The 17887-nt window shown below is 44.6% G+C and overlaps 2 protein-coding genes across 6 annotated transcripts in view; one reads left to right on the top strand and one right to left on the bottom strand.

The window, feature by feature from the left end:
- LOC139061343 (uncharacterized) overlaps positions 1 to 17887 on the bottom strand; it is an 88065-nt gene that overhangs the window by 24591 nt on the left and 45587 nt on the right. The window contains exon 3 of the mRNA XM_070541256.1: positions 16220 to 16492. Coding sequence (XP_070397357.1) covers positions 16220 to 16344 — 125 coding nt within the window. The 5' untranslated portion in view covers positions 16345 to 16492. The remainder of the gene's footprint in view (positions 1 to 16219; positions 16493 to 17887) is intronic.
- LOC139061338 (uncharacterized) overlaps positions 1 to 17887 on the top strand; it is a 116691-nt gene that overhangs the window by 72479 nt on the left and 26325 nt on the right. For all 5 annotated transcript variants that reach the window (XM_070541244.1, XM_070541245.1, XM_070541242.1 and 2 more), the window contains 4 exons: positions 3453 to 3675; positions 7210 to 7366; positions 10418 to 10539; positions 16677 to 16821. In XM_070541244.1, the coding sequence (XP_070397345.1) occupies positions 3453 to 3675; positions 7210 to 7366; positions 10418 to 10539; positions 16677 to 16821 (647 nt within the window). The remainder of the gene's footprint in view (positions 1 to 3452; positions 3676 to 7209; positions 7367 to 10417; positions 10540 to 16676; positions 16822 to 17887) is intronic.

The following is a 17887-nucleotide window of genomic DNA, read 5'->3' as shown; positions in this document are numbered from 1 at the left end:
TCTCCGGTGACAATCTCCTTGATCAAGGCCGTCTTCCGTCACGAGTTGTCTAACGTCGACCTGCAATCCATTCGTTCCAAACGCTCCGAACCAAACGCTCGGAACCCCACCGCGTTGTTCTTACTCCTCTTACGGCCAGCGCAACCCCTCCGAATGGTGAACCGTGGACGACAAGCTGATCTGTTTTAACTGCCGACGCACTGGACATGTCGCTTGCCAGTGCAGCAGCCGCTGGACTTCTCCGACGCGCTATTCTTCTGATTACCACCCTCGCCCCCCTAGCGCATCCTTTTCCTTCGCCCCTTCTATGCCCGCTCCATCATCTGACCCTGCGATCCCTTTGACACGACCCCATTACTCCCGCTCGCCTTCTTCCTCCCGTCGTCAATCTCGTTCGCCCCCGTTACGCCGTGCTCCTTCTCCGACCTCCTCGCTGCGCCCCCGACCGGAAAACTAGACAGTGCAGCTTCTGTGGGTGAAGCTGCAATGACGACATTGGCACGAAATCCTCGCTTCTGCTTACCCTCGAACAAGAATCTTTTGGACGTTCTCGTCGACAATGTTCCCGTGGGCGCGTCGATTGACACCGGGGCGCATGTGTCCATTACGAGTGCTGCTCTTCGCCGTCGGCTCAAGAAAGTTCTGACGCCCGCCCCGAGCCGAGTTGTACAAGTCGCCGACGGAGGGACTGTCGCTATTGTTGGCATGTGCTCTGCCCGACTCACCATTGCTGACAGACACACCGTCGTTCTCTTCACCGTCATCGAGCATTGCCCTCACGAACTCATTCTCGGTCTGGATTTCCTTGCCAATCACTCTGCCCTGATTGACTGTTCGGCCGGCTCACTTTGCCTTGACTTGCCTCTTCTTGCCGACCCTGTGGACCCGCCTCCAAGCTGTTTGAGCTGCATGGATTTTATTCGCCTACCGCCCCACTCTGACACACGTCTACTTGCTGTACTGACCAGCTGTACCTGACGGTAATTACGTGGTCGCACCAATTCCAGCAGTTACACGTGGTGTTACCGTGCCGCACACTGTGCTGACAATTACTGGCAACCGCACCTGCCTTCCCCTTGTCAATTTCGCGCTAACCGCGCAAGTTCCGCCTCAGGGGATTTCATTGGCTATAATTCGCGCTTTGCAGGATTATAAGGTCGAGCCATTCAGAGTGGGAGATCGTCACTGGAAGATCATTATATATATATATATATATACATGCGCACTCTTCCAAGCTGTCCCATCCCCTCTCCAGCTCTCATGCCGGCTTCCCAAATTTAACAGACATTGCTTTTTCCCTTTGACACTCCTAATACTAAGGCATTACATATATGTAAACCGTGCGACACTCCTCACACACATGCAGGATGTTTCAACGAACGCTTTCGATTTTCATTTTTATTTTAACCCGCCGTGGTTACTCAATGGCTATGGTGTTAGGCTGCTGAGCACGAGTTCGCGGGATGGAATCCCGGCCACGGCGGCCGCACTTCGATGGGGGCGAAAACACACGTGTACTTAGATTTATGTGCACGTTAAAAAATTCCAGGTGGTCGAAATTTCCGGAGTCCTCCCCTACGGCGTGCCTCATAATCAGAAAGAGGTTTTGGCACGTAAAACCCCATGAATTTTTATTTTAGAACTTGCCTCTGGCAGATGGCACAATTATAGTCTATGAGTTGGTCTACTCGAAGAGGCGGACATTACTTGCACAAAAAAATGAATGACATAATCGACTAATCGACAAAAACAAATTATGTTTTTAACCAATTACCTTGCGGAGTATATCGAAATTTACAAATCCTAGCCACCGAGAGTGCAAGGCATATCGACATGAAAATAAATGTGTAGATTACACCATTTACCAGACATGCGCTGTCAAAATGGCTGTGAAAATGCCCTGTCGTTCCACTTACTTTCTTACCAAAACGTCGTTTTATGCATGGAACCACAAAAGTAACTGGAACGCCAATGCATTTGAGCGCATCGTTTGGGAAATATTATCTCTAAACAGTTGTCATCCTGCGAATTCATTCCAAGCGGATCCGCCTCCCCGGCTTGAATTTCTAAATTGCAAAATGTTCCATGAGGTGAGTAGCTGAAAATTTGATTATTGAATTTTTTGTTAATTAGGCGATCTTGCATTCCAATTTTTTCTTCAAGTAATGTCCATCTCTTCGAGCAGACCAGCTCATGCCCTAGAATTGTGCAATCTGCCACATGCAATTAAAAAAAAAGAGAAGTGTTAGCTGAAACACCGGATATTTCGAAGACTTCGCATCTTTCACAATATATCACATCTTTCTACAACTTAAAAAAAACGAGCGCCTTTCGGCCCGTTAATGCACTCGGTGCGTGCGGTAGTTTGGTTCCTATACCGGCACTCCGAATGGTTTGTCGCAAATGCAGCTGCCTCTCGACATTGAAGCTGGAGAAAGGCCGCCTTAGCCGTACGTTCAGCTGCTCCCTGCGCAAACGGAGGGACCACGTGACCTGAAATGAGTTTCCGTCGCTCTCGCAGCTAGACGAGGAAAGCGCCTTCCAAGTGCTCCAAGGTCGTGCGCGGTGCTTTAAAAAAACCAGCGAATGTGTCATTGTTCGTTGGCCGGGAAACGCTTGTATAAATTGTTAATGCGCGGAGCCAGTCTAGTATTTACACAATGTCGTCATCAACACCGGAACTGAACATTCACGTGTGCGCGGCACACAACTTACACGTCCTCTCAAAGTAAACCCTGTCTTGAGACATTTTGTTTGAACGTGCAATGACCGAATGGAGAAAAACAAAAATGTAGGCATGAATTACCTTACCTACTACAGTTGACTAGTTGACAGGATCTGTGTTTACATTGAAGGCGCATAGTGACAACGTAAGGTTTTGTACATTTAAGAAAAGCACTGGTATTAGGTATATTTTGGTGAATTAATAAATATATTTTGTGTCATTGAAAATAGATGTCGGAAAACAGCACTTTACTGCCGGCTGCCCTCCTGCAAGTCAGTATTTGTTGTGGCCTGAAAGTGCTTACGGATCCGGCACGTTTGTCGCGGCTTAATTGCCGTCATCACCGATTGTTGACTTTCCTTAGGAAGTTTACGTTTTAAGTAAGTCACTAATCAATTTTCGTTCGTCAATAATTGGAACATTGGCTGGAAATGGAAACAGTACTTCGCGTACTCCTTTTAGCGACATAAAAAAAATCTAAGTTTTCATCGGCCCATCGCGAGCATCGCCTCACGTCGGCAGAGCTTCGACCGCAAAGTGCGGAAGGGCGTGCATCCAATACCATCTCATTACCGATGACTCCAATCAAAAGCACATTGCATCTAGTTATTGCCCAGGACAATAGTTTCCTATAAATCGTTGTAGTGCTCCTTAGAGCATTCCCGTTGATGCTACGTGATGTGCCCTCCATCTTTGTGCTTGCTCTGCTCGTGCCTTGCGCGTACAGAGCGGCCCATCCCACCGTACTCGCTGGCGTGCACGTATGGGCCGGATATCAAGGCGAGTTCTCGGTTCCCCGAGGACGGCGTGTGCGACTACACCTTCCTGGAGCAGATGCCCGCCTCGCGTGCCAAGGACTTTGGCGGGCCGTACCCGTCCGAAGTGCAGCACTTCATCAACACCGCGGCGCGTCACACGAAGACCGAGTACGGCGTCGCCTTCGATTACAAGTGAGCCTGGCCTTGGGGAGCGACGACCTGCCCCCCTTTTTGTTTTTGTTAAGGGCCAGTTCCACGGCCTCACATATTCAGGAAGAGAGTAAGCAGACTGAAAAACGATAAAAAACTCCGTAGAGAAATGGAAGGTAGGCGAGGACACAACTAGACAATGCTAAGCTAGGCAAGCAGAGTAGGGACAAGTAGTGGGAATAGGGCGAGTGGGAATACGTTCATGACCCGTCAGGGCGACAGCTAGACGAAGACGAATAAATGCGATCGCAGACGCTAGATCCAAGCGATAAGATTTACACGTGGACTCTACTCTAAGTCAGGCATAGCACAGCACAGTCTAGAGAACCAATTCTGATTAAAGGCTGACATCTGCTTTTCCTTTGTTGTATATTTAAGTGGGGCCCAACTTCGTCGATTTCTAAGCCTTTGCGTTCTGAGCTCAGGACACGACCAGTCAAACAGCAGAGAGAAGCGGCATTGTTGCGCTCTTATTTATTGATGAAATAAAACTGATAAGGTAAGCGTACATGTACTGCTGTTGTGCGAGGCAAGTGAGCCTGACAATAGATCCGGTGAAAACGATGTTCGAGGAAAAAGGAAAGGAGGAGCCGGGAGCAATACCTCAAAAAGAAAGAAAGTTTCTGCGCTCGGGGGCGACGTGTATCAGTTGCAGGGCTGGAGCGCTCTGCTGTGATAAATAATCAATACACAGATGGAAACGCAGATGGTGTCCCTGCAAGCCCGCGTGAACAATGGTAAACACAAATGTTGCATGTTGCAAGGGTGAAAGATGAAATTCAATGTTTTTTTGGCTTATGCGCCATCTGTGCGCAGCTCAGAAGTTAGAAATTGCAGAAGAGTCTAAATAGATTGAAACTACGCTATGATACCGCCTTGTACGAGAGAAGTATTTTCCGACTGTATTTTTACCCAATAACAACTTCATTCCTTTTCTCACCACTATAGTTTGCTCTGAAGCAATCAGTGACATTGACTTAATCAATAAAGGCATTATTAACCTGGTGTTAAACTTGGATACCAAGAAATGCGCCGGTCCGGACGAGATACACAATGCATTCTTGGTTCGCTACTCTTTGTGGTCGTCAAGGTACCTGACGGTGATATATTCAACAAATCTTTATCATCTGTCACTGTTCCTTCCTCATGGAATTTAGCTAAAATGCTTCCTCTTTATAAATGAGGAGATAAGCAGTTTTTGTCGAACTACAGACTGATTTAAATAACATCGCAGTCATGCAAAATATTAAAACATATTCAAAAACACACAGTGATTTTTCTGTAATCAAAGAATCTGCTATCTAACATACATCATGGGCTTAGGTGCGGTTTTAATACGCAAACACAGTTATCTTAGTTTACGCATAACATTTTCCTTAACTTTAATGTTGGCAACAAGGTTGACGCCATCTTTATAGACTTCTCTAAAGTATTTGACAGGGTATTACATTCTAAACTCCGTGCTAAATTCCGCGCTGTACTAAATAATTCGCAGCTAGTTCACTGGATTCCAAGATTTCTTTGAGTATGTCTCTTACAGCTCGACCGAGTCTACTGCTGTTGATGTGACATCTGGAGTGCCCCAAGACTCCGTTCTTGGGCTACTGCTTTATTTAATCTACATAAATGATTTGACTGTTAACATCTCTTCTGACATTCGTCTTTACGCTGATGATTGTGTTTGATATTGACACGTGCACTTATATTTATCGGGCGACACGTTTCGCCGCGTAACAGATCTTATCGCACAACGCGGGACGCGCCTGCATGTATCCCAAGTTTCTGGAAAGTTATCGATGCTTCTATCCGCTGTCTGTTGTCACCGAACCTTATGTTAACTGATTTCATCACTTGACGCGAATGGTGTAAACTTTGTGGAAGGCACGGGGGTCCCAAAGATCAGTCTGGAACATTGGACGTCTGATGTATAAGACGCGCTTGACCCGTTGACCAGATTTTCGACGATCGCCGACCGTGCTCGCCGCTATCGTTGTGCTATAAGTGTAGCCTGTATTTGTGGGCACAGGTTCGCCCAATAAGTTAATTTTGTCTTTCACAGTATTGCTACTGTGTTCTTGAACGTCACCACCACGTGACAATATGAAATTATTAACTGTTCGAATCATCACTGCCGCCTCCAGGAGTAATTTTCTAGATTTTGCACTTCGTGCAACACCTGGCAAATGAGCATTAAATTTGATAAAATCGGCCGTATGTCCTTCTGTAAAAAGCTTCTCTTTCTTCATTACTCCTTCGATAACCACGCTTTGTGTAGAGTATCTGAGTAAAAATATCTCGGTGTCATTTTTGCGTATAACATGTCATGGTCTAATCACGTTGATTGCATAATTTATAACAAAGCACTAAAAATGTGGTTTCCTGCGTCGTAATCTATCCAAAAGATAAGAAGCTATTACTAAATAAATCGCTAATCCATCCTTTTATTGACTACGCATCTGTCGTTTGAAATCCTTTTAAGCAGTGTGAGATTAACGCGCTAGGAACAATTCAGAAAGAAAGCTGTAAGATTTATACGTCACCATTATGATCGTGACTTTCCACCCTTTTCTGCACTTCGTTCCTTGAATTTAACTTCGGACTACTGACGTCGCCGCATAGCATTATTAGATTTCTTGCACATCATCTTCAATTCTTCCGTTACACTTTAAAAAACAACTATGCTAACCTCGTGGCAAAGTCATCGACGAGATGACACCACAACTCAAAGCTGAGGCCTACTTTGCACGCACTAATATGTTGACATTCAGCTTTTTCCTTCGTTGCATAGAAGACTGGAATTCCTTACTTGGCTCCATTCTCTCATGCCCATCCCGAAGTTTTGTATCTGCCATCCAAGATGTATGGTCTTAGCACATCGCCCTCATTCATTGTATCGTATTTTACGGTGTACAATTTCCATCTGTTAATCCACGCCTGCTGCAGCGCTCATTGCGCTGTAGCAGGCGTGAAAAATGTACAAACAAACAGAAAGGGAACATGAAATAAACTACGCCATATGAGCAGTGTCAACTGACCTCTAAAATTAAAACGCCTCCCATCTAAATCTGTAGCGCTGGAAGAATTGAGCGGAGGTCACTAGGCCATTTCAGGCCCCTCCACTACAGGTTATCACTAAAAGACGTATAGCTTCCTCACTTTGAGGATTCACTGTTCCCGTTGTCTTGTCTTCCTCTTCAACGAAGAAACTTCGCTGGGTGCTATTTTGCCCCGATCGCAGAGATCAGGAAGTTCTGTTTACAGCGTGAATATTTCGAACGCATAGGAAACACTGTGTGTCGAATTGAATTTCTTTGGGTAGGTTATTCTACGCTCTTGGCTCGAATAGCGTTTGATATTTGTCATTGCATCCAATTATTACTGCTGCCCTCTCCGGTCGTTACCTAATGAGGGTAATTCGGTCGAGCAGGTGCATGCGTGTTGTCTTTGTGCCGGTTGAAGCCCGTGAAAGAATTCGTTTTTCACGTGCATTTTTTTTTTACATTTTCAATCCAACAGAACACGTAGCCGCACGGCTGCGGCATCGAAGGACTCCTCCGTGAAACGTCATTTGCACAAGTTGTTTACGAAGAGAATTTTCCATTACGGCTACATCAACACCGACACCGAATTCTTCAACAAAGAAGGGATGGTTGAGTCGCTGCAAATACTAAAGGTATGTATATGAGCTTTTCGCAAAACAAAAGTCAGAAATGAAGTTTGCTTAAGTGCAAACTGGAAGCGCGTGATTTGTCTTCACGGTTGCAAATAGGGATGTGCGAATATTCGAAAGTTCCCAATAACTAATCAAATAGTGCCGTATTTGATGCGGTCTTCGAATCGAAAAGTCAGTATTCTCAAATGTTAATGTTTTTGTAATACTTTTCGAAAATCTCAAAACGGCAACTGCACCCAAACAAATATAACATCGGAAAAAAGTACGGCAAGTCCCCCCCCCCCCCCTCCGCCAAGGGCATAGTATAAACATAGAACAAGTGGACTTCCATATTGGAGCAGGCTGCGCGTGACTTGGGTAGCCATACTTTACCAGCTGTGCCACGGTCATTCGCGCTCTGGTCATCGAAGCAACCACTTGTTTGGGTCTAATGCTCTATTTGTGCTTTTAATAAACAATGCTGCATAAGGCACTGTGTCATGGAAACTTGATAAGTTTTAAGAATACTGGGATGTGAACGTGCGATATTATATGTCATAATGGCTGTTCATTATTCGAAAATTATTCAATTCGGTCTTGACAATTGCTATTCCGCACCCCTAGTAGCAAACGATATATATAAATATATATATATATATATATATATATATATATATATATATACCTTAATGTTTGCAGCATGTGTTAAGGTATTGCACCATTTGCTGCAGCATTTACTGCCGAAGGGCCAAATATGGTAAAATAGGGTCATGGCCGTGTGGTTACGTACGTGTGTTGCGCTTGAGTGATTGAAAATTATTCTCTCTTAGCGCTTAAATATAGCCTCTTTGACCGTGCGGCCAAAGGGTGGAACTATAACGAAAAGGCTTTTACAAAAAGACTGCTGCAAGAGCAGCGGCAGGCAAAATGAAAATCCTTACATTGAAATGAACAGGCAATGCCATGGATTACAAATCATAGTGCAATGATGCTCTGCCGATGCGTTTTACAGTTATATATTTGCTAAATTCCCGCTGTCCGATTTATTGTCCGAGGAGCAGCGATAAGGACCTTCTTCCACCAGTGATGATACTGCATCTACGGTGCGTTGTGACGGAGTAATTCTAGCGCAAAATGATTAAAGCGATAAGCTGCTTAGAATTTTCGCGTCGATGGGCAGTTGCTTCTGCCATGCATTCCCATCAGAATGTCAACTTGGAAGTATAGAAACATGGGAGTTTTTCAGGCAATCACACACAGTACATTGATTACTACGCAGGCTTGTATGCTCTTTTTAATGTGTTCTGACGCTTAAAGTTTACTGTTCCTAGTGACACATGTCATTGGGGCCCTATTCATAAAACAAGACCAGAGTAGTGCAAATATTCCTTTCGTTATTATTGATACCTTTCCGATCAAAGACTACTCACGACAAGTCATTCCTTGTGAAAAAGTAGTCAGAGTACCATTCAGACCTCTGCATTAGCCTTAAAATATAAACAAATGAAAATAATTATTTACATAACTACTGCCGTTCTTACACTTCAATGTATTTCTTGATTGGCCGGATTTTAGGCCACCGTCGTTCACGACAATAGTCAGTGTGACAATGGTACAACTACCGCGACTGTGACCAATCGCGGATGGTATTTTCGCAAGTGTTTTGCGAATTACCTACAAGTGTTTTACGCGTGACTTAAACAGGCGTGCTATGCAATAGTATTTGCACGGCTTTCTTTATTGGCGCTCATTGAAAAGGTTGGGCGTGAAATAATCACCAAATAAGAAGCCATATCATACAGAGCGCCTCAGCTAAATTTAGCTAAGGTTTAAATATATGCCGATACACTTTAGTGGGACGTGACCAAATGCATTTTGTTGGTTGTTGCAGGAAACAAGGCACACGATTTTTGTATAAATAGATAAGTAATCGTGCTTGTAGCAGGGTGATGCCTACCTTATCTAGTTAATTTCTTAGAGTAACCTCTAGACGAACCTTGTCCAGTTTTACAAGGGCGACTCTCGGTTCTCTTCCGCTAAATTCCCTGAACGTCATGATGGACCTATTTTTCTGCAGTATTGATCTCTCCGCCAAAAGAGTTGGGGCTAGCCTCTCACGACTGGAAAGAATGTGCAAGGAGAGCTATTACACACATGAGTCATATTTGGCTAACCCCGTCAGCTGGGTAGCGCGAAGATATAGCATCTGCAGCAACCCCACGTTTATCATGAAAAAAAAAAAGAAGCATTCTGGCAGAACCAATCTCAGGATGAGCGTCGATGTTAATGCGGTTGATTATCATTCGAATAATGCAGCGACACAGCGTCGCCGTCATCGAAACGCATCACGTAGGAAGCGTGTATCGCAGCCGAGCTCCTAGCTCTCTGGTGCTTTACCCTGCACATGGTGCGCCATCTGGTGACGCCGTCGCGAACTCCGCGCGATGCCTCCGAGATTCGCGGCTCGCCGGTGTGCGGAAGAACTGTTTCCTCGCTGGCCTCTCATTCGTCATCATCATATCATATTTGGGGTTTTACGTGCCAAAACCACTTTCTGATTATGAGGCACGCCGTAGTGGAGGACTCCGGAAATTTTGACCACCTGGGGTTCTTTAACGTGCACCTAAATCTAAGCACACGGGTGTTTTCGCATTTCGCCCCCATCGAAATGCGGCCGCCGTGGCCGGGATTCGATCCCGCGACCTCGTGCTCAGCAGCCCAACACCATAGCCACTGAGCAACCACGGCGGGTGCTGGCCTCTCATTCGTGACGCAGCGCGCTATGTTGTCGGATTCCTGCGCTTGAAAATTTTCTATGGCGTGGTTTTGATTCCTCCCAGCACCAAAGTATTTGACGTTCTTATTCTTTCTTTCGTAGAAAACTGCCTGAATAACGTTTGATAAGGACAGCATACATATACGTATCGAAAATTGAGTGAAGTTTCCTATAGAATGCTAATCGCAATAGAAAAATCCGGATAGACGTGCTCAGTTACAACTGCTGACTTATGGGCAGCACTAAAGGTAGTCCAAGAGCGCTGACTGATTTTCGTAAAAATGAATAATTCCCAGCGGCTCACGAGTTACTTGGAAGACCGGAAGACCCCTGAGCGCCCGATCTACACCGTAATGGCGTCGGCATGGGATCAGTTCTTTGATATAGTCTCGGCTTCGAAAGCGGCAGAGGCGTTCAGGTAAGCGAGCTTACTTTTTTGCATAAAACAAGACTTTAGGTCAGTGTGCGAAGATAATGCAAGAATGAACAAAAAATGTTTTTAGCCAGTGCAGCGTTTTCATCACGTATCCACACTTCTAGTTGCGCCAGGGCCTCACTCAAGTGGTAATCTGCATCACGGCCCTCTGTGAGATGCAGGTGCGCGCCTTAAGACTTCAGCATTTGGTTTTCCCCATTATTTGTTTTTGTCAAGAAAACTAGGAATATCAATCAAGTGAACGTGAAGGTTCCAACTCCTTGGGACACTTCTCTGGCGTTGCTGTAAAATTTGGAGAATTTCAGATCGAGGTTAGGGAATTTTTTTGCACTTAATAATTTTTTATTTATTTTATTTATTTATTTCATACTGCAGACCTAAAACAGGTCCAAGCAGGGTGGTTAAACATAACAATATTACAATGCATTATTCAATCAAGTGAGGTGGTAAGATACAACAGTAATACAATGAGTCAATCAATTGAAACAGGCAACAACGCGTTATTCCAGTCTGTTATAGTTCGGGGGAAAAAAGAATACTTGAATACATCCGTTCCTGCAAAATAAGGTGTTAGTGAATTGGGATGATGGTGTCGAGTAAGCCTAGACGTTGTACTGAACAGATACGATGCAGGATTAATTGATAAGCCTCCATTAATAAGCATGGTAAGAAATCGAATTCTTAAGTGTTGCCTTCTCTGCTGAAGGACTTCAATGCCATTATCACGCATTATTCGTAAGGGGGAATCATAGCGAGAGAATTTATAATATATGAATCGTACGGCTTTTTTCTGTTTCCTTTCGTGACATTTAATATTTTCTTTAGTAAACGGGTCCCAAACAACACATGCATATTCAAGTTTAGGTCTAATTAATGAATAATAAGCAAGCAGTTTTACATTAGGTGGGGAATTTCTAAGTTTATGCCGCAAAAAGTATAATTTACGCAAGACTGAAGAACAGATATTATCAATGTGTAAATTCCATGATAAGTTGGTAGTAATTGTGACGCCCAAATACTTATATTTTGTTACTTCCTGCAGGGCCAACGAACCTAATGTGTAACTGAAGGTTAGTGGAGCTTTCTGACGAGTGAAGCGAAGAAAGACAGTCTTTTCAGCGTTAAGCCGCATTCCCCATGTTTTGCACCAATCAGTAATGCCAGCTAGAGAAGCATTTAAATCAGTTTGATCATTGGTTGAAGTGATTTCCCTAAAAAGCACACAGTCGTCAGCAAACAACCTAATTTGCACGCTGGGATGGATTGAAGTAGTAATATCATTTATATAGAGTAAAAAGAGCAGTGGCCCTAGGACACTTCCTTGAGGAACTCCCGAAGTGACCCGAAGACAGCCAGACTGTTGCTGATTAATTTCCACGAACTGGCGGCGATTTGTTAGGTAGTTTGCTATCCATGCGATTAATATTTCAGGGAGCTCAAAATGTCTAAGTTTTATTATTAATTGGTCATGTGGAACTGTACCAAAGGCTTTGCTAAAATCAGGAAATACGGTGTCAATTTGACCATTTTTATCGAGGCATGAGGCGAGTGAATGAATTACGGTGACAAGTTGTGTAACTGTTGAATAGCCTTTTCTAAATCCGTGTTGAAAATTAGACAGTATCGAATGTTTATCTAGAAATTCGGTAATCTGATTGGCAATAATATGTTCAATTAGTTTGCAACATGAGGATGTTAATGATATTGGCCGGTAATTTTCTAACAATGAACAGTCGCCCTTCTTGAATACGGGTACAACTCTGGCTACCCTCCAGTCATCCGGTAATTTTCCAGCAGGCAACGAAGCATGAAATATAATAAGAAGGAACCTTGCTATAGTTTCAGCATAACGTTTCAAAAAAATGTTCGGAAGGTTGTCAGGACCGCAAGAAGATTTAGTTTTTAAGTTAACTAGCATCGAAACTAAGCCAGGGTATGAAATAAAATTAGCTTCGGATGGGTGAAACGTTTTGTCTGTAGGTGAACTAATGCGAGAGTTAGAAAATACACTATGAAAATAATAATTGAAGTGACTCGCAATTTCCCTGTGATCGGTAATGATTGAACCATCGATGCAGATTTGTGCTACTGGCTTCTTTTTTTCGCTCAAGTAATTCCAGAACTTTTCGGGCTGTTCAACAATAAATTTTGGTAGTACTATTTTGAAATAGTGTTCCTTCGAGGTGCATACTGCACGCGCAAGGTTTTCTTTCATTTCTTTACCTCGATCAGGTTGTAAACGTGTTTTCTTTAACCTTTTTATCTTGCGGGTCATATGGATAATATCACGTGTCATCCACGGTGTGTGTTTGCGGACTAGTTTGCACTTATCAGGCACAAATTTATCAATACACAAATTACACATGTTCTTAAAACGGTGCCATAATGAAAAAGTTGGCACTGCAATTGCTCAACCATTATGATAATGATGAGAAATACAGCAACTTCAAATGCATTAGTAGTCTGCGCTGCAAATTTATTCCCACACCTAGAGTATTTTTTTATATTTTAATATGCGCAGTTCACTTCGCATTTCCTCGCTCCTTCATATTTTTGCGATATTGCGCTTAGCTTTGCAGCCTCTTACATGTATTCTCAATTAAGCATCTTAATTCATAGTTTTATATATGTGACGCTATTGCTGTTTTTAACATATTTGTGAAGCTTGTGGTACAAAGCTGAATATACAAGAATGCATATCAAAAAATAATAAACCGTGCCAATTCGGTTACTCTGAGTTTCAAGGTGTGTAAAACCCCGGAACATGCAAAGGCGGTTTTCAGGGCAGAGTAAAATACCACATTTGGGGTATTTGTATGGGGCATTGTTAGAAAATATTTTTGTAAGGAAATCACAAAAATCTTTTCGGTCTTTCTACAGAAAATTTACAGACAATGTGCCACCGAGTCTGCAAAAGACGTACACACACTCAGCATACATTGTGACGCGGCCTCTACCACCTCCCTACTACGAATTGGTGCATGTTTTTATACTGCAAATACTGCATGAAGCATCTGTAGTCACAGGATGCAGAAAGTGTGCGGAAATTCTGCAGAACGTACACTGTAATCAGATATAATTAGGCCATATGATGAGAGTAAACTGCATGTCTTTTGGCGATTTCCCTCCTGCGAGTTGAGCTCACTCGCATACACGGGAACAAAAAAAAAGGGACCAACACGGCACATCCGTGAGTCCCCATTGTAATACTTACATATAAGACTGGACGACAATGTCAAACGTTGCGATCGGAACAAACTAACCAAGACAAATAACTACAATATACTCATAAGAAACGTGGATGACCACGCCACATTAACACTTGACAAGGGCCAAATGCGTAATTACGAAAGACATCCGGTAGCACACGTGAACTAGACACCGAACAAGGAGAAACCATAGGGGTGTAGATAGTCATAATTTGTGTATCTCATAACGGTCTCGTCAAAAGCTGTGTGGCAGCATTAATTATGACCCCTGTTTGCGCTGACGAAATCTGTCTCTTAAAAATGCGCTTAAGGCGTAAATCAATACAGGACATAAGCTGTAGGCAGTTTATTTTTTTTTTTCGTCTCGTTCCTGCAATCAAAGTAAGCGCGAACTTCCTATTTCCTAAAAAGGTGATCAATTCTGAGGCTCTGCCTAAGCTGCACAATTTATTACAATATGTCGTGACTGAGTTGGCCGGTATGAAGCTGATATTTCGGTAAAAAAGTTTGGACACAACATAAAAGAAGTTTGCAAGTCTGTACAGTACCTCCGAAACACGGCATGTGTAATGTCATTCACAGTAAATGACATTCATACCGAATGTCATTGCAATCTTGCATTCCCTGTATACACAGGTGTGCGAAATGGCATTCCCGATTGATGGCAATGTCTGTCGGCACCTTGCGCACACGGGCAATCGGCATGCGTGCTTTCAGGTTGTGATTCGCCCTGCAAAAAGGTGGTCTTCCCGCCCTTTCAGCAGCGCACGCTTCTCGTCGTCAGTCCAGTGCGCTTTTTTGCTTCTCATTTTCCACTGACGAAGCTGCAGAGTTGGCTTCCGTAGTGGGCGGATAAGCTTTTACGCGGCACCACTTTGAAAACAATGAGCAGAAATTATTCACTCTTGCTGTCAACTATCTGCTGATGATTACATCAGATATACCATTGCTCTTCCAACCAGACGTTGCCACTCCCTCAACCTAAAGCCTTTCTTTGCACGTACTAACATGTTCCAACACAGTTATTTCCCGAGGGTTGTCAGGTGCTGGAATGAATTACCCGGTTCTGTTCGTGAATTGACACCGCGTGATTTTGTAGAAGCACTAGTGCGATAAGACTGTTCCCCTTGTTGTTGTTTTTAGTATTATCTATAGTGTTCAACTGCTTTTGTTTCGGTTATGTTTACTGTACTCCACTCCTGCGATAGCCCTGAATAGGGCTGCAGTATTTGGAAATAAATAAAAATAAATAAATAAATAAAATGAAAACAAAACAAATGAGCGTTTGCAAACATGGCCGACTGGAGGTCATATAGCGTGCACTTGGAGACTGGGAACAAGAATTGAGCTGCACACAAACGACTTCAACTATCGTGCTGTACGTCATAAAATTATTACAGCTCATAACACCAATTATGACAACCTTTGCTGTAACTACATTTCGTTTTAGGTTATCGATTTCGTAAATTTTTGCCAAGCCCCTGTATTCAAGATTACATAAGTCGCACTTGCATGACTTAGGGAAATTCGTTGAATGGGTGAATAGCGTTAGCTGCGAATCTAATTTAGCATGCCCGTGTAGAAGCAATAAAAATAGCATCGAGACATAATCTCATTGGCTGCGAATGACATTACACGTGCCGTGTGACAGGGGTATGATGGTGTTCTCACGTCAGCTGTGACCTCTTCGTCCTTTATTTTCAATGCATAACGTTCAACCGTAGGAGATGGGCCTCAATCCTGTCGACCAGTGCCCTGACGCCGTGCGGATTCCCTGCGACATCAGGTCTCAACTGCACATCGCGCCCCTTCCCCGCAATATGCACCCCGCAAACAACGTCGGCAGACGTCGGGCCAGGGCTACAGCTCTACTCGAGCATGTCCGCAATAACCACATTGAGGCAAGCTTCGTGGATGCCGCGGCATATGTCAAACAAGAGGCATTCGCCATCTCCATCGTAGACTCCAATTCAAGGCTCACTTGCTGCGCTACGGTACGCACTTCGAGGCCCGTGTTAGCCGAACAGGTTGCAATCGCGCTGGCTGTGCTCGATGGTCGCAGAGAGGCAATATATAGTGATTATAAGGCAGCCATTAAGGCCTACCAAACCGGTATGGTCTCCCCCCAGGCCCTCCGCATTCTCCAAAGCGCCAAAAGTATCTCTCCGCATTCTCTCATTTGTTTTCTCGCTCACTTGGGGTCGATAGAGGGTTCTCCCTCTAACCCTAACGAGGGCGCACACGAGGCCGCGCGAGGACTCACTGACCGCGCCGCCTCAGCAGTCCCCCTACCCCGCGGGGAACCCTTGCTTACGTTTAATGGAATCACCACACACTAGTCAAGACGGGCATTCCCCCTCCCGCACCCCGCCTTATGCAGGGCGCGGGCGGTTACCCTTCGACATTTAAAAGCCCATGCGTACCCAAACCTTGCGGTTTTTCATGCCATATACCTTGAAAGATATCCCAGTGCGGGCTGCCCTGCCTGTGGACTAAGGGCAGCATTGGACCATGTGTTGTGGGAGTGTGAAGCCATCGGCTCCTCCTTCAGCGGCTCCTCCTTCAGCGGCTCCGCCATCGGCTCCTGCTTCAGCGCTCTTGGGCAGCCCCGAACTCAACGACCAAACCCTGGCCGTCCAGAGTGCCCGCGATCGGGCCGTCAAGCTCGGCTTGGCGGTTCCTACGTGGGACTAGCCGGGTGGCGCGGGGTCTCCCATGCGTCTTCTCTGGACCGAAATGAAGTTACTTCACTCAACCGTAGTTGACAAAATTTGTAACCAAACGTAACGATGTAGGTTTTTATACATGCTGATAATTGTGAGCATCAAGTGAACTTGATAAAGAAGTTGAATGAAGGATTCATCTAATGCTTCGCAGCTCACCACACTGTTTCAATTCTTTTTTTTTTAGGACCGTGCTTATGCCGGATCTATTCATCTCGAAAGCGCACCTATACGATCCGGACAGCCATTTTAACGCCTGCAGAATTTTGCCACCGAATCTACTGAGAGTACCACAGGATCTTAAGACCAAATACGTCTACTACATCAACTTGGTGAGAAAGCTTCAATACCACATTCCCCTGTATTATGGTCAGAATAAAGGCAGAATATCTGAAGTATATAATCCGCGTAATAATAACTTAACAGTCGCTCGTAATGGCTACATGGATTTTGTAGTAGAAATAGGAGCCGTATTCAAAAATGCTACGCTTACACTCGATTCACTTTATACTTTTTGTAGTGCATGAGTTGAGCAGGGACATCGTGAAGTTATTGTGACTTCTGCTATGACTTACAGCTCATGCGGCACACGGAAGCGTAGCCCTCGATATATGTTTTCGTTGTTGAGACTGTTCTTTCTTTTCTCTTTTTTTTTTGCGGGGGGGGGGGGGAGAGGCGCGCAATTAGAGGCAATACATTGCAGAGTTCTAGGGGGCGCCTGCTTTCTCAATTGAGAAACTATACTTTATATGAGCACGTTTTTACACAATAGAACTTAGAAGCAGCTTCATACTAGGAGGATGACAAGGTCTGGCACGCTACGCAGTATTGATTCTCATGTGATCACCTGAGTATCTCCTTCGGTATGACTGTTATACGCGTGAGCCTATATTGCCCCGTTTTTGAAGGTTCGCGATGCGGGTGTACGAAGCTCGGCGATAGAAGTTCGCACAACCCCAAGAATGAGGTGAGCCGCGCAGCTGTCACGGGGGACGATCGATGGCGCAGATAAGAACAGGCAAGCGGCGCTGCGGATGACGTCATCGGCTCACCTAACACTGCCAGGAGTGCATGGCTTCAGCGCTAGATACAATTCGCGGCTCGGAGAGGCGCATAGTCTCTTCTTCATCGGCGCTTGGAAAGAAAAGAAAAATTCAAAATAAAATTATAGGGTTTTACGTGCCACACCCACGATCCGATTATGAGGAACGCCGTAGTGGGGGACTCCAGAAATTTTGACCACCAGGGTTTCCTTAACGTGCACCTAAATCTAAGTACGCGGGTGTTTTCGCTTTCCCCTCTCCCATCGAAATGCGGGCCGCCGTGGCCGGGATTCGATCCCGCGACCTCGTGCTTAGCAGGTCAACACCATAGCCACAAGTGGAAAGAACAGTCGGT

Source organism: Dermacentor albipictus, chromosome 6, assembly GCF_038994185.2.
Source record: "Dermacentor albipictus isolate Rhodes 1998 colony chromosome 6, USDA_Dalb.pri_finalv2, whole genome shotgun sequence".
NCBI classification, from domain to species: Eukaryota; Metazoa; Arthropoda; class Arachnida; order Ixodida; family Ixodidae; genus Dermacentor; species Dermacentor albipictus.
Note: the sequence above shows the minus strand (reverse complement) of the source record. Positions and strands in the feature narration are given on the sequence as shown.